Raw genomic sequence first — 20,661 nt, 5'->3', positions numbered from 1 at the left:
TTTTAAACAATTCACATGGAGAAACCTTTAACAAAATCCTATATTCTCTAATTCCAGTACAGTAAAACTGGAAATTACAGACATATTAAAGCAAACCAGAAATTATTGTGTGTGTGGTTATCCCTGTTGGTTCTCCTTTTTTCTCTCCCCAGAGATAACTTTATGCTGTTAATGTTGGCACTTAAATATTTATATTTTATTTAGAGTCAAATAAACATTAGCAAAGTTACAGTGTTTATTTTTTTGTATAATGCTTTTTGATATAGGCAGAAGATACATTTCAGAAAGGTCAAGAAAAGGATAAAGAGGATCCTGACTCAAAATCAGACATTAAGGGCGAGGATAATGCCATTGAGATGTCAGAAGACTTTGAAGGGAAAATGCATGATGGGGAGCTTGAAGAGCAAGGTTTGCGATTATCTGTCCCTTCATTCTCGTTTGTAAGAAATATTTTATGTAGGAAATTCCATGTTCCCAGTAAGGAGCCTGTTATAATCTTCTGGAACAAGTTTATTACTCTCATAACTGCAGATGAAAACAGCAGCATATGCATGCTTCATCCCTGTGTCCACTGAGGCAGAAGTCTTTGGTCAGTTCTGGAGATTCTTCTGAGTGAACTGAGACGTTGACTGGTATTTTGGCTGCCTCATGTGCTTGATGCAGTTACTTCCCCTTCAGGGAAGCCTGAAAGAGCAAGGAGAGATATCCCTAATAGAGCTTGGCTCTCCGCTCAAAAGTAAATTGGTCAGGGTAGTATCTTAAAAAAAACTTAACAGAATAGTAGACATTTGTTATAGGTGATTTGGAACAAGAATACAGGTGTGAAATAGATAGCCCTTAGGCTTACCACCCAAACCACTTAATAAATTTTAGTGGTTTTTTTTTCCATATATTGCATACAGACACACACACGCAGACACACACCATAATAGCTTCATAGTCTGCTTTTTTAATCACTTTCTTTAGAGAGGGAAAGAGAGAATCTTAAGCAAGCTACATGCCCAGCATAGAACCTGATGCAGGGCTTGATCTCACAATCTTGAGATCATGACCTCAGAGAAATCAAGAGTTGGATGCTTAACCAGCTGAGCCACCCAGGCGCCACTGTAGTCTGCTTTTTTCATTTAACCGATGAACATTCCCCTCTCATTACAGATTGTTTGAGAATGTGATTTCTTACGTGACATCATCACCTGTCATGTTTGTTCCATAATTGTTATTGCCCTAAATTTCTGTCTAGAGCTTAATTTGAGATATCTTGTGTTACTATAAGCAAAGATCTTGCAGAAATGAAAGTTGACTGTAGAGTAGAAAAGTACACATTTCCTAAGCAGCATAAGAATCTAATCTTTGACACAGCAGACACTGAGCAAAAACAATGGCAAGAAAATTCTGATTGAGTTAGACACATGATGTTAAATGTTGGATAAAATAGAAGTGTATAGTGTGTTGGAGATGGGGAGGAACCTTGAAAATCCTATAGTTTAACTTTTTCATTTCACAGATAAGAAACCAAAACCCAGTGAAGTTACTGAGTCCCATAACGAATATTCCCCGCAGCACCCGAAGTAGATACCCTGACAGCTATCCCACCACCCTTCTGTTTGCTAATATCACACATTACAAACTTCTTTTTTACTTCAAATCATTTGTAAAACACAGTAGGACTACTTCAGCAGATCTAAAGACATCTGCCTGTATAGTGTAGAAACACAGTCTCAGGTAGGGAATTTGCCAGGTAGTGAGTCCATGCCTCTTCTGCACACACAGACCTCTCAGTTTGGGGATTTGCTTCACTAAGCTCAGTGCCTTCCCTTTCAGAAGAGGATGATGGGAAATCAGACAGTGAGGGCGGAGACCTGGATAAACAGATGGGTGATCTGAATGGCGAGGAAGCTGACAAACTAGATGAGCGGCTTTGGGGTGATGATGAGGAGGAGGAAGATGAGGAGGAAGAAGACAGTAAAACTGAAGAAACAGGACCAGGAATGGATGAGGTAATTAAAAGACTCCCCCCATCCTCTAGTCCCCGGGTTGAGACGAGGCATTCTTCCCACCAGCTACCACCCCCTGTAATTTACTGCTCTTCCTTTTTTATCTTTGTTTTTCTTCTTTCTTTCATCCCTTTTTTCTCTTTTTTTCCCCTTCCATCTTTCATACTTGATTGTATTCAGAGCCGGAAGAACGGTCTAATGTGGGCCTTCCCATGTGTTACAGAAAGGAAGTTAAGAAGACTCAGTGCAAATGCGCCGATTCTACTGTTGACCACTGAACTCCAACTGTTTGCTTAGGAGACGTCCGGGGCTGGGTGGGACTCTGCAGCAGCACAGGGTGGCCCACCCCACTGTTCACACACTGGCCATCAGTGCTGCCATCTGGGCCAAGTCAGACTGTTCTCGAAGACAGGAAGGACACCCTGTCAGCTAGATTTTACCATGGGATTGGCCCAACAGGCAGAAATTGTACATGCCTAAGAGCTACTGTAGGTAGAATCAACCTGTGTGAAAGCAGTTTCTTGATTGAGAATAATGATTCTGTGTTTTTTCTTCCTCTGACATTTAGGAAGATTGTGGACTTGTTGCCAAAGATGACAACTTGGATGCTGGGAAGTCAAACAGAGATAAAAACCAAGATAAGAAGGAAGAAAGGGAAGAATCAGAAGTTGCTGATGATGGACAAGGCCAGGACAAAATTAATGAACAAGTAGATGAGGTGATGAGGATTTGAAACCCGTCTTCCCCTGATTCCAGGCCAGGGCTGTTAACACCACACAGCTCTTGGGGAGAGTCAAGACATTTTTTCCTATTCATCAGCTGTTTTCCCATTGCTTCATAAAAGAACATGTAACAAAGTCTCTCAGCAGGACATAAACTATCTAACTAGTTTGGTTGCAAGTGAGATGGTTTTCATGCTGTTTGGGCTCATGCTGGAGTTTGGCTAAACTCTGATTCTTTTCCATATATCTCCTCATTACCTTTAGTTTCCTTTTTGAAATTAAGTAACACAGTATCTCTTATTGGTGGAGAACCTGCACAGAAAATGGAGTTTGAAATTCCATCATGAAAATTCTGGAAGCATTAGTAAAATTCTAAAGTGGGGGGGAAATTTTAGAGAAGAGCCTTTGTATTCTTTTAGCATAACTGCTTAGAGCTAATTATATGCAAATGCTGCTTTTTAAAAATGCTTTAATTTTTTTTTCCTGTTCTCTTCATTGTCCAAAGAGGGAATATGATGAGAATGAGGTAGACCCTTACCATGGCAATCAGGAGAAACTGCCAGAACCTGAAGCCTTGGACCTTCCAGATGACATAAACCTAGACAGTGAAGATAAGAATGGCAGTGAGGACACAGACCATGAAGAAGGAGGTGTGTCTTTCAAAACCTAAGAGACCAGTTGGAATTCACTGAAAATGAGCAGTAATCAATTTCTTCATGCCATATCATGGCCCAGTTATAAATCATGTCTGGTCAACTCAATTCCAGTTTGAGAAAATTGTTTGCTTTGTCTCTGTAGTGTTTCTCACCTGAGTTAGGCTTAAAGGGTAAGCTGAGTAGAAGTAAAGTAAACCATCAGGTTTTTGTCAATAATGGCCTCTCCTGTCCTCTGTTTTAGCAGTACGGTACCTGGATGGTGCTTCCTCCCACAAAGCTTCATGTCCCCACAGCTATCTCGATGCTCCATCTCATGGGTTGATGTGAACACTGCAGTCTGGGTATACGTAGACCTCTTACAGAGTCTAGTTTCAGCTTTCTTAGGGAAATGATTGTTTCAGTATTGATTGCTATGCTTATGTTGTGTATTTAGTTTGAAATATGAAGCCATTGTTATGACGAATGAAATTGAATAATCAAGAGAAATCACATGGCGCTTGACAGTAATCTGTCACCCCCTGTTCAGTTTGGGTGACTTCCCTAGGGAGAGCTCTCTGGTATTGGAAACATTGTAGAGAAAACACCCACTTGGGCAGAGTGCCCAACATGGGGCTCGATCCTAGGATCCTGGGATCATGACCTGAGCCATAGGCAGACGCTTAACGAACCAAGCCACTCAGGTGCCTCTAGGAGTGTTCTTTTAATAAATAAAACTTTTCCAAATAGGATTTTTCCACTAAATATATGTCGTATTTTCTGTGTATGATAAAGAAGGATGTCTATCAATGTTTCCCAAGGATAATATCATTTCCTGTCTTTGGTCTAAAATATTCCTATTGTTGTGCTGGCTTTTAGGATTTTTTAGGGGATTACTTGGAATTTTTTAGTGAAATGCACCATCCAGACAATTGCGTATACGTTACAGTTTAGAGCAGGGGTGGGCATACTTTTTCTGTAAAGGTCAGATAAATACATCATAATTTATAGGCCATAAGCTGCAGCAGGGATTGCAGAAACTTCTGCTTTTGTAGTAGTGTGAAAGCAGCCATAGGCAATACAGGGTGGGCGGGCTAAACATATATATAGGTAAGCAAATAGATGTGGCTGTATTCCAGTAAAACTTTATTTACAGAGGCATGTCAGCCAGATTTGGCCATGGGTGCTATAGTGTCCCAATTCCTGGTTCGAGACTAATAACAGAACTTGTATAACTTGATCCCATGTTAAATCCAATTGAATTCTGTGTTTCTACTTTTTATTATATCTATCTAGAAGAAAATCCTTTGGAAATAAAAGAAAAGCCAATGGATACCGAAGAAGCAGGTCATGAAGCTGAGGAAGTAAAGGAAGAGATCGAGGCTGACCACAGTGAAGGTCAGGGTCAACATGAGCCTGAGGAAGACCCCAGTGAAGAGGAGAAGCAAGAGGGGGAGGAAGAGATGGACACAGGAGCTGAAGACCAAGACAAAGATACCGCTGAACATCCTGAAGAAAACTCGGAGGATGAGCGGCAGTCTCTGGAGGACGAGGACAAGGAAGCCAATGAGGGCAGCGCAGAGAAAGGCATTCCTGTGGACCAAGGTCTCCAGCCTCAGGTATTGTGGAGTGTCTGGTTTGTCTGAAGTTAAAATAGGGGGAGGAGAGGTTACTTCATTCGGTCGGAATCTTTTAGGATACTTCTCTAGCACCAGGTGGCGCTGCTGAGCAGCACTAAGTTTCTGTTACTACCCCTTCTGCCCGACACCCTCCCTGCAGACTCCCCGCGGTGAGCAGCAGGGCACCTGCTTGTTACGGGACCCTCCCCCCCACCTCTCCCCACCCCGCTGCCTTCCCTCAGAGCATTTTAATGTGGTGTTTGCTTACCCTGCAGGAAGAAGAAGAAGGCGGGGAGAACTCTGACCCAGAGGAGCAGTTGCCAGAGGCCACGGAGAGGAAGGAGCATGACTCCTGCGGGCAGACGGGGTTGGAGAGTGTGCAGAGCGCACAGGCTGTCGAGCTGGCTGGGGCCGCGCCCGAGAAGGAGCAGGGAAAGGAGGTGATAGTCCCTCGCTGCCTCCGCCAGCTGCCTCTGGGAGGGTCTCTTTTCCCTGGGTGAAATCTCCATCTAGTTAGCAGTCGACATCTAAAAAGATCTTCCAATCCTTGAGAAAATGGTCGGATACCTACTTTTATTTGCCTCTCAGAGCAAATCCTAGAATGCTGGCTCTACGCTGTACTTAAGTATTGTGCGTAAAGAGAAGAAGCTGTTAGACTGGTAGTTCTTCATGGGAGAATCAGGTTCATGTTATTTTTTAGAAAGCTCCCAAGTAAAGATAGGTTGAATTTAGACTTGTAGAGCCAATACTGTGCTTCTCTTAGTAGTTCCCTTTTCCTTGCTGCCCACCAGGTTCTAAAGGTTTTTTTTGTTGTTGTTTTTAAAGAGAGGGCCAGAGAGTGAGAGAATGAGCATGGGGGAGGGGTAGAGGGAGAGAGAATCTTTTTTTTTTTTTTTTTTTTTTGTCAGAGCACAAGCAGGGGAAGTGGCAAACAGAGGGAGAAGCAGGCTCCCCGCTAGGCAGGGGCCTCATGCAGGACTCAATCTCAGGACCCTGGGATCACGACTAGAGCCAAAGGCAGATGCTTAACTGACTGAGCCACCCAGGCATCCTGAAAGAGAGAATCTTAAGCAGGCTCCAGCTCCCAGCACAGAATCAACCCCGGGCTCAATTTCACAACCCTGAGATAATGACCTGAGCCGAAAATAAAGAGTTGATGCTTAAATGACTGAGCCACCCAGGTGTCCCTCTAAGGGTTTTAATTTAAAAAGCAAAGTACTTTGTTCCTTGAGCCAGAATGATGTGTTCTGTGTGTGACCATAAGTCGGGCCACTGGCATGCTGTGGTAAAAGCATTGAAAGTCTGAGGCCTGCTGTTGTTTACTTACAGTGATGATTCTGGACAGCTCCTTAAGCCTCTTTGAGCCCAGTTTTCTTTTTCTTTCTTTCTTTTTTTTTTTAAGATTTTATTTATTTGACAGAGACCCAGCAAGAGAGGGACACAAGTAGGGGGAGTGGGAGAGGGAGAAACAGGTTTCCTACTGAGCAGGAAGCCCTATGCGGGACTTGATCCCAAGACCCTGGAATCATGACCCAAGCTGAAGGCAGATGCTTAACGACTGAGCCACCCAGGCGCCCCAAGAGCCTAGTTTTCTCACCAATAATAACACCTGTTTATACTTCTTGTTCCCATCCCCCACATTTATTGAGCACCATTAGGTAGTACTGAGCCTTTTCATGACTTCAAGTCCTCATGGTAGTTCTCTAAGACAGCTGATTATTGTTATTACTTTCTCCATTTTATATTTGAGTTAAGTAAGCTACAGTAAAGTGAAATGACAAGTCTCAAGGGTATATAGACGGTTGATGGCAGACCCGGTTTCTGGTTGACGTCTGTCCTACCTTCAGAGTAAGGCATTACATTCCTGGAAACAAGGAACTAATCAGCCTTACACAGCAAAGTCACTCGAGAGGGTACCCTCTGGATCTCAGTGCTCTTGTTTTTGCCCAGGGCCCAGGCCTCCCCCGAGCAGGGAGGCAGGTGTACTGTGTGACTCGCAGAGGAGAATGCTAGAGAAGCTGTGTGTAATCCAGTGCAGTAACCAGGTGCTCGTACAGCATCTTCCACCCTCATTCTCTTGTGGCTTGCATTTCCTAGGAACACGGGAGTGGAGCTGCGGACGCAAACCAGGCAGAAGGCCATGAATCCAACTTCATTGCCCGGCTGGCTTCCCAGAAGCAGACCAGGAAAAACACACAGGTTTCTATCCCTCTTTGAGCTGTGTGGTTTAAAAAAAGCCAGGCTCCGAGGCTTTGCGGTCTCCCCAAATGTGATGGCGGCCACAGGAAGCAGATCAGGACCCTGGGCTTCTTCCCTGTCGGGACGTGTACACACATACACACACACACACACACACGCACGCACACACCCCTCTCCTCTCTATTCCTGCTATGCAGCCTAAGAGCCAGGTGTTGGCTGCTGTTGCCCAGTAGTAGCCAGTCTTTTTTCCATTGTCCTTACTCTCTTCTGTTTTAAAAATAAGGTTTTTAATATTTTTATTTATTTATTTATTGCAAGCACAATTGTGAGTAGGGGGAACGGCAGAGGGAGAGAAAATCCCAAGTCGACGCTATGCCCAGCACAGAGCACAACACGGGGGCTCTGTCTCATGACCCATGAGATCATGACCTGAGCCAAAAATCAAGAGTCAGATGCTCACCCAACTGAGCCACCCAGGTGCACCTAAAAATTAGGGGTTTTTTTGAGTGGGGTATAATTCATGAACATGAAATGAAGTTCCTATATAAAAAGCAATCTCCTAAAAAGCTTCCGTCTTATTCCTGTCCTCAAGCCACTTAAAGAGAAGGTTGGTGCTACTAGTTTTGTCTTGTTTTACATGTATTTTTGCATATGTAGCTTATGTATGGATGTGTGTTTCTTCCTTGCCTTTCAGATATAAAGTATATCATACAGATCAGTCTGTATTTGTGTATAGAGATCTGCCCATTCTTTTTTGAATAGCTGCACTGAATTCCATTTTTCTGTGGTTGTACCTCATTTAGTAAACCTGCCCCCTGTGGATGTACGTTAGTCATTTTGCCATTATAGACAAAGCTCTAATGAATTTCCACCTATTTCCCGCAGAGTTTCAAGAGGAAACCTGGACAGGCTGACAATGAGCGCTCCGTGGGTGATCAGAGTGAGCATGTCCATAAGCGACTTAGGACTGTGAATATGGAGAGCCACAGTGATCAGGGGCCAGCCCAGCCCCAGGCCCAGCTGGAGGACGCAGATGCATTTGAGCACATTAAAGACGGCAGTGACCCTTACGATGCACAGACGTACGGTATGGTTCAGGGAAGGCTTCTGCTCTGCTCACTCAGCTATCTGTGAGAGTTTCAACTGTATGACCGTATGCCCAGCAGATAAAGAAATTCATCTTAGGAATGGGTAATGGCTTTTTTGGAACTATTTTCTCTCTAAGAAGAATTATGCAGGAATGCAGTTTGGTTTTGGTATAAAAAGGTATCTGTGACCAAGTGTAAATGTTCAGGGTTTTGGGGTCTGGTGTAAGTCTTACATATCCTTGCTAACAGTTTGCCACATCCAAACCTAGTGCTAATCTTGGGGTTTCTGAGTCCTGGGCATTCCTTCATAGTCACTGTGAGGTCACTCCCTGCAACGGCAAGAGCTGTGAACTAGAAATGTTTGTGTTCTCTTAAGTGAAAAGAGAAGAACTTCACATACAAAGAGGAGTGGTCAGTCATTACTCAGTCTCTCTTTCTGTTCTCTTGGTGACTTTTTAATATTTTATTCCTAACATGTAAACTGGTGTTAATATATCTATGTTATATCTATGAGCATTGTTTCCTATATATATATATATATATATATATATTTTGGTGTTAATATATCTTGTTATAGCTATGAGCATTGTTTCAGAGATGGTTGTTCTATCATGAATTATTTTCTCCCTGTCTTCACTTTTTAGAAAAACAAAACAGTAATAATAATTGCTACCATGAATTGAGCTCTTGCTTTGTACCAAATACAATTCCAAGTATTTGCTAAATGATCATAAAATTTTTCCAATAATCTTATGAGTTACAATAGTTCCATCTTATAGATGAGCATACTGAGGCCAAACAAGTTTAAGAACTTGTCCAAGATCACAGAGCTCATCCTCAACTTGGTTTTTCTGTGTCCTCTGTTACACTCTTAATCATTACAGGTTCTCTACTCATAACTTGGTAATGTAGGATAATTCCATTAGCTGCTCTTAGGTGTCCACCTGTTTTTTCTGCTGCAGTTTCTTGTAAGAGCAGTAAAAACCTAGCTAAGCATCTTATTTTTGTGGTAGAGAATAGGCAGTTACATCAGTAGGTCAGGGGGGCATCCAAGGCACAGAGAAGCCAAGCACTGTGTTCATGACTCATAGCTGGTCAGCGGAGAACCAGCAGGAATAAGTTCTTGGGAGCTTAAAATGACAAACTATATCCACTCTTGATTACTTTGTTCTGCAAAGACCTAGCCTCTCTAGGTGTTTGTGTGCTTTATTGGCAGATGTGGCCAGCAAGGAGCAGCAACAGTCTGCAAAAGATTCCAGCGGGGGCCAGGAAGAGGAGATAGAGGATACCTTCGTGGACACGGAGGAGGAGGAGCTCCGAGCAGCAGATGTGGAACAGCTGAAGCCAGAGGAGGTTAAGTCAGGGACCACGGTGAGCCCTGGTGAGTCCTACAGTGAAGAAATCCCTTCTAAGCTGACTTAGAAAAGTCACTTCTTATGTAGTGTGGCCTGATCTGGTTTGTTCTTTCGCCATCCAAACCCATAGCACAGGCGTTTGTTTGCCTATGATAATTCCACTATATTTATTTCACTTGGGAGTCAAAAGGTGGAGGAGTGGCGTTGGAGACACTATCCTTCAAGGAGACCTCAGAAACCTGAGATTCCGGCAAAAGGCCATCAGTCTTCTTTAAATATGCAGAAAACAAAATAGTACACTTACTTCATTATGACCAGAAGATACACTCTTGATTATTAAAGAAGGGTTTTCAATTATGTGAAAATATGGAATATTAGCATAAAATGCAATAAAAATACTTAAAGAAGAAGAACGGGGAAAATGCATGTGAAAAAATAACCAAACGTCTTACATACAGTTCCACTTCGTGATTGACCAAGTGCTATTACTAAGCAATTTATTTAAAAATAAATAAATAAAGGACATGCTTTTAACACATTAAAAAAAAAACAACTTTATCAGCAGTGGGATAAATGCAAATTCAAAAGAACTTGCCCAATTCAAAAGCCCTTTTTCCTGCTTTATTCGTCTTTTCTTGGGTTTTAGAATTGTCGACTTGCCCGGTCATTATATGGCAGTGGGAATGGCATAGCTCTAATGAAAATTAAGAATCCAGACTTTGCCTCTTCCTCGCGTTATAGGTTGAGGCAAATTATTCATATTTTCTTTGCCTCAGTGTTCTCATTTATAGAATGGAACTATGACTTTATTTTTGTTTTTGTTTTTATCAAAGTTCTATATGCACGTACTTTAAAGAGTCGCAGAGTCCTACGAGGCTTATCGGGGTAAATGGCAATCTCCCCTATTGCCCTTTATTGCAGAGCAGCCGCCTTCAACATCACGGTGGGGAGGAGGGGAGGTTAGGGGAGTCAGAATTGGAAGTGACTGACCCAAAGAGAAGCAACATGTGGAACCCGTATGTAGAAATTTGGTGGATAGTGAAAGAGTAAGGTCTCAGTAATTGTTGGGATAGGCAGGCAGTTGTGAAGGCTCATCTCTGTGTAGTTTTATGGTACGTACAACTCTGTCCTGGTGTACAAATAGGTTTTGATGAGATGGAGGTGGAGACCCAAGCTGTTAACACAGAAGACCAGGGTCCCAGGACCGACCTATCCCATGAGGACACGGAGAAGGAGAAAGCAGAGAGAAGCCGAGATTCGACCATTCACACAGCCTACCAGCTCCTCACGGACACAGTTTTCCAAGTATGAAAATTGTCACAAATTACTGCATTAATAAGTTAATAAAATGTAGTTATAAACTGCTTTTAAATTTTTGTCTTTAGAACTTCATGATATATCTGGCTGTTTAGAATCTTCCCTTATCAAAGTCTTTCGGAAAACTGTCAGTATGACCAGTTTTCTCTAAACAGGTGACACTATTCCAGCAGTTCATCCCAGGGCCGTAGTGGGTGGTCTGTCCTGACCTGACCATGATGGTGGGTCTTGTCCTCCAGCCTCAGGCTCTCAAATTTACTCTTCTCATGTCCAGGAGCCTTGTGTGAGAAGCCTGTAGGGACAGTTCACAGTTTATGCTGATGGAAGGAGCAAGGATCTTTGGCTTAATGCCTGCATTTTAAGAGCAGACTTAATGGCATTTTCCCTAATCGTTTGACTTAACTGAGTCTTGATTAATCAAAGAACATTTTGATATTAATACCTTTGTGGGTTTTTTGTTTTGATTTTGCTGAATGTATTTCTTCTAAATGGTAAATTTCCTTTATCTTGTGTTTACAAAATGGGAAGCAGTTGTCTGGCATCTTCTTATTGTGCCATTAAATTGCTTAAGCTTTGTGTCTCAGGGGTATGTATTTGTAATTCATACTGCTCAGAAGAAGGCAGCCAGTGGTAATGAGTTGGTGATTTCAACCTAGGCTGCCTCTTATCTGTGGCTTTTTCTCCTTAGCCCTTTTTAAAAGACATCAGTGAGCTAAGACAGGAGCTAGAGAGACAGCTGGAAATGTGGCAGCCGCATGAATCTGGAAACCCAGAAGAAGTAAGTCACTGGTTTTTTCACAAGATAATCTTGTTTTTGTTTGTTTGTTTGTTTTGTTTATTTGTTTTTTTTTTAAAGATATAGCAAGCTTAACAGGTTCTTAGCACCAGTTACCTTTGTACAAGGGACTGAGTGTATGGAGCCTACGTCCATCCATTGCTTTCTGCCTACTTTCCCACTCAGTATGTAGCTTAATTAAAACAGAAAAGCTGATGTATTTATTTCCTTGAGTTCCTATTGCTCACTCTATAATAGATACAACAGATAGGACAGTGATTGAAAAATGGCACAAAATATGTCTTCCTTAGAGTAGGCTACCTGAACTATTTATTGCTGGCTGACTTAATATGCCAGCACAGATTAACCAGAAGCTTCGTTTTTAATTAGAACTTTATTAAGGACTTTGCATCCTCAATTTACTATCTATATACGTGTTTGTGCCTGCTGTCATCATTCCTACTGCAGACCTGTGTGAGGGCTCTGCCGGAGTTGGAGCTTTGTGTCTAGGGTAGAAGCACACTGTTGAGAGATTTGCATTCATCACTCTTGCTTTTGAAACATAACCCTGAGAGCCACAGTTCCGTGGCTGGATCTGCTGCCACCATCATTACCCACCCACAGTGCCCCACCCACACAAAGTGCCTTTGTAGATGGTAAGGGTAAACTGCTGAGATGGCTACAAATTCCATTATTTTCTGCCTTTTTCATCCTTCCTCATTTGGAACCAAGGGTTGTGGTTTCGGTGGAAGAGGGGACGTTTTTAAGGAAATGAACTAGCTGGCAGCTTGCTAAGAGACGCTCTCAAGTTAGCTTCTGTTGATGAAGTTCATGCAGGTCATTTTCTACCGCTCTGCTTCAAGCCTCATCTTGCCCTCCTGACTTTAGCTGGCTTCGATGTTCTCTGGGTAACTTAGTCGTTGTCGTCGCAGGAGAAGGCTGCAGCGGAGATGTGGCAGAGTTACCTGGCCTTAACTGCGCCGCTTTCACAACAGCTGTGTGAGCAGCTTCGTCTCATATTAGAGCCAACCCAGGCTGCCAAGCTCAAGTAAGTCTTCTCCCCTGGCCTCACTCACAGTGCCCTGAAAAGATGGCAGTGTCAACTTTTCTATTGAGCTCAACCCCTAGTCACTTAAAGTGCTGGCTTACGACGGCCGTTGGTGCTGCACAGTATGTCACTCTTTACCCTGTTTCATGTTATCGCTAAACACTGAAGTGTCTTTGAAGTTTGGTTTGAATGCAGTTCCTTTGATCTGTTAACATCTGATGGGAAAATTGGCTGAGCCTTTGGGTGGCTATATGGGCTCGCCGCATGTGTCACTCACCTGGATCTTTTCAAAGATTTATCCAAACTCCGTTTCTGAACAGAAAAGAGTCCAAGACTTAATAAGTACAAACAAATTTTTCTAATTTTTAAAATGTGTCTTAGCTTTCCTGAAAGAACCTAATTATTATTACCTGCATACCCAGTTTTCCTGGCTGCCCTCAGCTCTCCAAGGACAGTAACGCTTGCATGCGCCAGGTTACTGGTTATTTGCTATTATTGGTTATAAGGTATTACAATGTAATTGTATTTTTTAAAAAAAAATTATCAGTGGATGAGCAGCTGCTAACCAATCTTGGTCCCATTTGGGTAAATTTAATAGAGGAGACTATCGAACCGGGAAGCGGCTGAACATGCGGAAGGTCATTCCATACATCGCGAGTCAGTTTCGGAAAGACAAGATTTGGCTTCGAAGGACCAAACCCAGTAAACGCCAGTATCAGATTTGTTTGGCCATTGATGACTCTTCTAGCATGGTAGACAACCATACCAAACAGGTAAGGAACCCCAGAGCTGGTTTAATGAGTAATTGACAGCAAGCCATGCTCCATGGCCACCCAGAAGTTAAATATGTCTGACCGAAAGCACTTTGAAATACCAGTTACCGTTCTGAGAATTTGATACCGTGCTTGAGAAGACCTAAAAAAAAATTTTTTTTTTTTTAAGACCTAAAATTTTTAAAAGAAGTCAAAAGGGTGGTTTCAGGATGTCTCAGATAATTTGGTCCTTTACTGTTGGAAGCCTCTTAAGTTGTGTTGTTTTTTTAGCCTTGCTGTGCTCCTGTCTAGCTCTAGAAGAATAATTCTGACAATGTTTATTTTCCACAAAATGCAGTGTACTGGTAAACTATTTTTTTATGACCTTGCACAACATAATATCTGAATATCATTTTTAAAGAGTTCAGCGTACATCTCTTTAAGTCTGAAATTATCTGGAGTTAGTGCTCTGTTAGTATTCACAAGACTTAAGAGCCTGAATGGAATTACTTAGGCTACCACCGTATGGCCACTGAAGAGGGATGTTTTTTGCAGTGATGCTATTACCTAGTGTGAACCAGTGAGCAACCTACATCTCTAGCAGCCTACGCTCTGTAGAGAAAGAGTGTGACCTCTGAACCCAGGTTTGGTCCAAGTTCCTCACTCTTCACCTCATGACATTTGATCAGTTTATTTCCTTCTTATGTGTCAGTTTCATCTTATGAAAAATGAGAATTGTAACAGAACCTCATACAGAGTTGTGAAAATTAAATGAAGTATGTACTTAGCACTTGATATGTTTGAGTAAGTGTTAGTTGCTACAAGTATCATCATCTTTTTAATGAAATTTAAATTCTAAAACTCTGCTGTCATTTATATATGGGTTAAAATACATTGGTTTTTAAAATCTTTTACCAATAAGAGATTACTTTTTATGTAGTGCCCCCACCCTGGGAAAATTGCTAAAAATTTTATGGACCTAACCTCTTAGGACCATGTTTATTAGATGATGTCTAGACCTTCACTACTAGTGTAATGGATTCTGGGTTCAGGATTTGTGCTTTTAGCCCCAGTCTACAGCCACCGTGGCTTCTAGGTTGATTGTGAAGAGCCATGTTGATGTTCCCTGTGGGCCAAGCAAAAATATTATTTTCTGTGGGACTCTTGGGATAAAAAAGGTTGAGAGGCACTAGAGGATATTCTGATTCTGTCAGCCGAAGCTTAACTTTCTATTTCATAGCTGGCATTTGAATCTTTGGCTGTGATTGGAAACGCTCTAACTCTCCTGGAAGTGGGTCAGATTGCCGTGTGCAGGTAAGGGCGCCTTCTAATCCCAGTGGGAAACAACCTCCTTTTGTTATGTTGGTCATTACAAAAAATAACTTCCGTTGTATTTGGTTTTTCTCTCTGTAGTTTTGGAGAGTCTGTAAAGCTGTTACATCCATTCCATGAACAGTTCAGTGATTCCTCAGGGTCCCAGATTCTGCGACTCTGCAAATTCCAACAAAAGAAAACCAAGATTGCTCAGGTATGCTGACGACATCAATGTCCTCTGCACAGTCATTCTTAAGTGTGGGAAGAGACATAATTTTTATTTTTTAGTTAAAAAAAATTTTTTTAAGGTTTTATTCACTTATATGAGAATGATAGCACAAGTTGGGGGAATGGGCAGAGGGAGAGGGAGAAGCAGATTTCCCGCTGAGCAGAGAGCCTGACTCGGGACCCGATCGTAGGACCTTGAGATCATGACTTAAGCCGAAGGCATATGCTTAACCGACTGACTGAGCCACCCAGGTGCCTTAGAGACATAATTTTTAGCACTCTGTCCTCCCCAGTATGATTTTAGAACAGGCAAAATTTCCAGTGGAGAACAGTTCTAAACTTCAGCCTAAGCACCACTGAAATAGAAACTTCCTTGGCAACCTATTAGCAAACAGGTGTGACTTCTTTTTCTCAGTTACTCAAAGATTGACATTGTGTCACTAATTTTTCTGGCTCCCTAGTTTTTGAGAGATTTAGAACTTTGGCAAAAATAAACCATTTTCCCATGCCCTTAATTGGGCCAATTTCTCTTTCCTATTTAATTTAGCCTAGAGAAAAAAATGATGTAAAAAATACCCAGTGACTTACTCAGGATGACCTAAGTTCAAAACACAGCATAGGATGATAATTGTGTTCTCTCCATGTCTGCCCTGATTTAGCCTACTTTCTTTTTTGTTGCACTAGACATTAGTTATTGTCTTCTAAAAGGAGACAGCTGTTTCAGTAGTGATGTCTTATCTTTACCCCGCGGGGGAAGTATCTTTTCCTTGGGGGTGTTACAGAACACTAGTGGTGTGTATGCCAGAGATGCAGGTCTGTGCTGGAGAGCTCCAGAACCCAAGGATAGATGCCAGCAGTGCAAGGATCGTCTGTTCCTAGTACAGGTGGCTGGAAGGGGCCTTGTCATTGCCTCTAGATCTGAAAGGTTACTTGATCATAACTTAAGAGTCAGGAGGAATTTCAGTCTCTGTGACAATGGGAAGAGAGTTTCAGTGGTTTAATAACAGCCCATCTCTGGTTCTGCTTTAGTTTCTCGAGACCGTAGCCAGCATGTTTGCTGCTGCTCAGCAGCCCTCCCAGAACACCGGTCCAGGTGAGCTGCAGTTCTTCGTCTTTACCAACACAAAGCCTTTCTTTTGTATGTATTCACAAGCTGCTTGCTCCATCCCCCTGTACCCATGACCATCTCTTAGAGTGTATGCTCTCGAGGAGAAGGTAAGCAGGAGCTGGAGAGGTGTGAGGTATTCATGTAATTTTGTACTCAACCATTTATCCATCCAGAAACTTTTATTGAACCCTCTACCCAAGAGGCTTATAACCAATGGAGGAATAGATATGAATTAATTATAGTTGACCCTTAAACAATGTGGGAGGTGCCAGTTAGGAGCACCAACCCCCTGCACAGTTGAAAACCCATATATAACTTTTGACCCCTCAAAAACTTAGCTACTAAGAGCCTACTATTGACCAGAAGCCTTTATTGATAATATACTAAGTTAATTTAGCAATTGTGCATATTATATGTATTTTATACTGTAGTTTTTGTAAAGATTTTATTTATCCATTTGAGACAGAGTGAGAGAGCAGTGGGGAGGAGCAGAGGGAGAGAGAGAAGCAGACTCTCTGCTGAGCAGGAATCCCAGTGCGGGGCTCGATCTCAGGACTGGGAAATCATGACCTGAGCTGAAGGCAGATGCTTAGCCAACTGAGCCATCCAGGCGCCCTAATACTGTATTCTTACGATAAAGTAAGCTAGAGAGAAATGTTAAGGAAATCATAGGGAAGAGAAAATATATATGCAGTACCTACCATAAGATACCTGCATGTAAGTGGGCCTACCCTCACAGTACAGACCTGTGTTGTTCAAGTGTTAACTGTTCTTCGTTGTGAACTGGTATATACTTAGTAGAGTTCAGAGTTGTGAAGGTGGAGCAAGGCGTATAGAATTTAGTATAAAGAACATTCTGTAATATTTTACTGACGAAGCAAAGAAGGACATAATGCAGAAACCAGCTAATCCAACAATGATTGACTTAGGGCTTGGAATACCCCAGTTCTTCTTTCAGCTTCTTCTGAGATCTCTCAGTCATGATTATAGCATGGAGAACCTTCTCGTGTAAAGCAAGTCTCTAACACCTCTCGACCCCTTCTGAACTTCCTTGACAGAGAAAGACTGCCTGCTCTCAAGCATTATTGTCTTTCATTGGAAACAGCTTTTTCTTTTTTTTTTTTTTAAGAGTAAAAACTTTTTTTTTTTTTTAAGATTTTATTTATTTGAGCGAGAACACAAGCAGGGGAAGGAGTAGAGGGAGAGGGGGAAGCAGACTTCCCACTGAGTAGGGAGCCTGATTCGGAGCTCGATCCCAGGACTCCAGGGTCATGATTTGAGCCGAAGGCAGATGCTTAATTGACTGAGCCACCCAGCCTCCCCAAAGAGTTAAAATTTTTTAAGTGCTTTTATTCGTGATTTATTTTAATGGCCCCTTCCACTTAAGTTTTCATTTAAATGGGTCAAGAAGAGAAGAAGATACAAATTAGTTACAAGAAATTTGGAAGACCAGTTCCAGGTTCCTGATTTGGGCACGTTCATCTACCGGCCTACTCAGTACTTTTGAGGTGTTGCAGGAGGCAGAGGGAGAGGGCGTCTTAAGCAGGTTCCACATCAAGCACAGAGCCCAACATGGGGTTCAGTCTCACGAACCCCAGATGATGAGCTTAGCTGAAGAGCTGGATGCTTGATCGACTGAGCCCCTCAGGCACCCCTTCTTTATAACCATAAATAGGTTTTAATTCTCCTCTGTTGTTATACAATGAAATTGACCTAATGCGACAGGGACACTGTTTTATTGGCCGAAGCTGCATAGGTCTTTTGCAGCCTTACGTCTGACTGGGGCATCTGAAGTAATGTCCCTTTCGCCTATGTCCAGAATTCATCAGTTTCAGACACCTGTTTGGTTAATAGTACAGAGAAAGCCTACACTAGCATGTCTTCAAGTCCGTTTGAGTTGTTAAAAGTGCGATTTTTGTTTTGTTCCCTTTTTCCTTTCCTGCTATGTGTTCTGCTCTAGAAACCGCACAGCTCCTCCTGGTGGTCTCTGATGGACGTGGCCTTTTCCTCGAAGGCAAGGACAGAGTCCTAGCGGCAGTCCAGGCCGCCCGGAATGCTAACATCTTTGTCATTTTTGTTGTACTGGACAATCCCAGTTCCCGGGTGAGTGACCCCTAAAAGTTGCCTTATCAGGGGATAAGGTGGGGATTCCCTTCAACCTGTTCTATCTGAAATCTGTCACAGCTCCTACTGATGTTCTGTCATATGATATTAGTTTTTTGCAAATAACCCAGTGAGGGTAGGGGTCATTATTCCCATTTTCCAGTGAAGGCCAGAAACACAGACTATAGGTAACGAGTAGGAAAACCAGAACTCAGATCCCAGAGGCCACCCTCCTAGCCACCGGCCGCGCCGACTCCTACTCGTGTCATCTTTGCCCCCCGCAGTGTGTCCTTGCAGGCCCCGCAGCCTTGACACCGTTCTTGCCCACTTGAAACCGTAGACCAGCCCATTCCTGCTCCTCGGATCCCAGCAGTGCCCTTCTCAGAGCAGGATGCAGCGGTGCTCAGTGAAAGATGCTCACTTCTGTTCCAGGGACGGCACTGTCTCTGCAAGCCACTCTAGGGCCTGGATAACAAGTGGGAAGACTTACTGTGAATTACTCCAAATAGTAAATGAGAGAATACCCTTATAGGAAAATTGGATTTTCTTGTCTGCCCTTTTCCCTCCCTTTCAATGTCACTTCTCCTGGAAAAGGTGCACAGAAAGGGATCTGCCTCCTCAATAGGAGTTCTAAAAATTGTTCCTCAGTAATAAAAGCTAATAAAAAAAAGTAAAAAATAGAAATAAAAAGCTAAGCAATAAAAGCTTTAGCAGACTTGATATAGGAGACCTAAAGATCGTTAGTGAAAGAGATCAGGGAAGAGCTAGTCAAGGATACTGTTTTGTTAATTTCAAAATGTTTTCTGTTGACAGGATTCTATCTTGGACATTAAAGTACCAATATTTAAAGGACCCGGAGAGATGCCCGAAATCCGATCCTACATGGAAGAGTTTCCATTCCCCTTCTATATCATTCTTCGTGATGTGAATGCGCTCCCTGAGACACTCAGCGATGCTCTGAGGCAGTGGTTTGAATTGGTGGCAGCCTCCGACCACCCATAGAGAAGGAACACAGTCCAAGATGAGACTCTAAACCATGGTCAGACTGCCGCGCCTTTGGCCAGGTGCTCCCTCTTTTGGACAAGTGCTTCTGAACTCGCAGCTCTAAAATATGCTTTTTATCTTAAATCTGTCTGATTTATAAAAATTCACCTAATAATGACAAAGTTTGATTACAATCTACATTTTGTTTTACACTGTGCTTTCTGAGCTAGAGAGAGCCTGGGCCGTCTGCTTTGCCTGGGCTCCAGCTGTCACAGTGAAGGAACTTCAGTGGTTGTGTCTGGTCTTGGAAGGCCCGGCCTAAGAGGAGGCGTGGGCCAAGCTACTTTTGCTCCTCACAGGACTCCTGAACACCTACCTGGAGAAGCTGCTAGGAGAATAGGACAGTTCCAGTCCTTTGGACAAAGGACTAAAGGCAGCTGCCCTTTTAACCCTGCTCTAAGGCTCCACCTTCAAGCCCACAGTGTGTATCCGTGTCCTGCCAAAAGACACTGAGCAGCCACTTTCTAGAGTCCTGAGGGTGTGTGTTTTCTCACTGCGTTTCATGTAACAGGAACTGCCTTCTCTTTGAGGGTAGGAAGGTTGGGGTATGTGTGTTCTTACTGGATGGTATAAAAATGAAGTGGCTTTTCTGTTGTCCTTCATGTTTGCTGCTTCGGGAGACTATGCAATGATGGAAAGCTCTTGGTCCCTTAGGTGTCTCATTCTCTCTGTGCCACAGTCCCTATTGTTGTATTTATTTCTTTATTTTATTTTTTCCTTAGCAATTAAGGGGAAGAATCATTCCTCCACTGCTTTTAAGCTGGACTGAGCCAGCCCCATTCTGGAAAAGAAATGCTGTATTTAGAAAAACTAAGCAGCTACATTTTTTTTCCCCAGTCAAAATACATCAATGGTTTTTAGACGGTTTTTACTTGGTCAGAAAGCACTGCTTGAATACTTGAAATTATGTGCTGTGTTCTATTTAAGTTGTTGGAATGTTCTTTTGTAGACAACATGCCCTGATATAATTGTCTATCTCCACATTTGTTTTCAAGTTACACTGTGAAGTTTACCACACTTTTGAGGTGGTCATCAAAGACCAATTGCTTGTTGTTTAACCAAGTGTCCTAAAGCATGTACCTGAGGTTATATCATTTTTTATTCTAAAGAGCTATGCAGCTTATATTCTGAAGATTATTAAATATATACCACTGTTGATATAACTTGTGACCCTTCTGAATGGGAACATGACAGGTGTGTAAAAGGTACGCTAGGGCACGATCTTGCCTGCTCCATCAGTCGGCTGTCCCTGGCTTACGCTGTGCTGCCCTGGCCCGCACAAGGTCCGTGGCTTACTGCCACAAGGGTCTCTCATTTGTGTCTCATGTCCACAGTGGCTGAGCTGACCATGCTGACCTAGTGG

The 20,661-nt window shown here is 42.6% G+C and overlaps 1 protein-coding gene across 4 annotated transcripts in view; it reads left to right on the top strand.

The window, feature by feature from the left end:
* The window catches only part of MDN1 (midasin AAA ATPase 1), a 173,424-nt gene extending 152,968 nt beyond the window's left edge, over nucleotides 1-20,456 (top strand). Inside the window, exons 85-102 of one of the 4 annotated variants that reach the window (XM_047734448.1) lie at nucleotides 267-408; nucleotides 1,825-1,997; nucleotides 2,563-2,712; nucleotides 3,222-3,366; nucleotides 4,645-4,967; nucleotides 5,243-5,407; nucleotides 7,065-7,166; nucleotides 8,052-8,253; nucleotides 9,471-9,635; nucleotides 10,754-10,914; nucleotides 11,615-11,704; nucleotides 12,634-12,749; nucleotides 13,348-13,522; nucleotides 14,742-14,815; nucleotides 14,915-15,029; nucleotides 16,073-16,136; nucleotides 18,112-18,254; nucleotides 19,068-20,456. In XM_047734448.1, the coding sequence (XP_047590404.1) occupies nucleotides 267-408; nucleotides 1,825-1,997; nucleotides 2,563-2,712; nucleotides 3,222-3,366; nucleotides 4,645-4,967; nucleotides 5,243-5,407; nucleotides 7,065-7,166; nucleotides 8,052-8,253; nucleotides 9,471-9,635; nucleotides 10,754-10,914; nucleotides 11,615-11,704; nucleotides 12,634-12,749; nucleotides 13,348-13,522; nucleotides 14,742-14,815; nucleotides 14,915-15,029; nucleotides 16,073-16,136; nucleotides 18,112-18,254; nucleotides 19,068-19,256 (2,694 nt within the window). In that variant the 3' untranslated portion in view covers nucleotides 19,257-20,456. Of the gene's footprint in view, nucleotides 1-266; nucleotides 409-1,821; nucleotides 1,998-2,562; nucleotides 2,713-3,221; nucleotides 3,367-4,644; nucleotides 4,968-5,242; nucleotides 5,408-7,064; nucleotides 7,167-8,051; nucleotides 8,254-9,470; nucleotides 9,636-10,753; nucleotides 10,915-11,614; nucleotides 11,705-12,633; nucleotides 12,750-13,296; nucleotides 13,523-14,741; nucleotides 14,816-14,914; nucleotides 15,030-16,072; nucleotides 16,137-18,111; nucleotides 18,255-19,067 lie in introns of those variants that run through there. The other 3 variants (XM_047734449.1, XM_047734447.1, XM_047734451.1) reach the window with 3 other exon arrangements.
* The last annotated feature ends 205 nt before the right edge of the window (nucleotides 20,457-20,661 follow it).

The sequence above is a fragment of the Lutra lutra genome, chromosome 6 (assembly GCF_902655055.1).
Source record: "Lutra lutra chromosome 6, mLutLut1.2, whole genome shotgun sequence".
Taxonomy (NCBI): Eukaryota; Metazoa; Chordata; class Mammalia; order Carnivora; family Mustelidae; genus Lutra; species Lutra lutra.
Note: the sequence above shows the minus strand (reverse complement) of the source record. Positions and strands in the feature narration are given on the sequence as shown.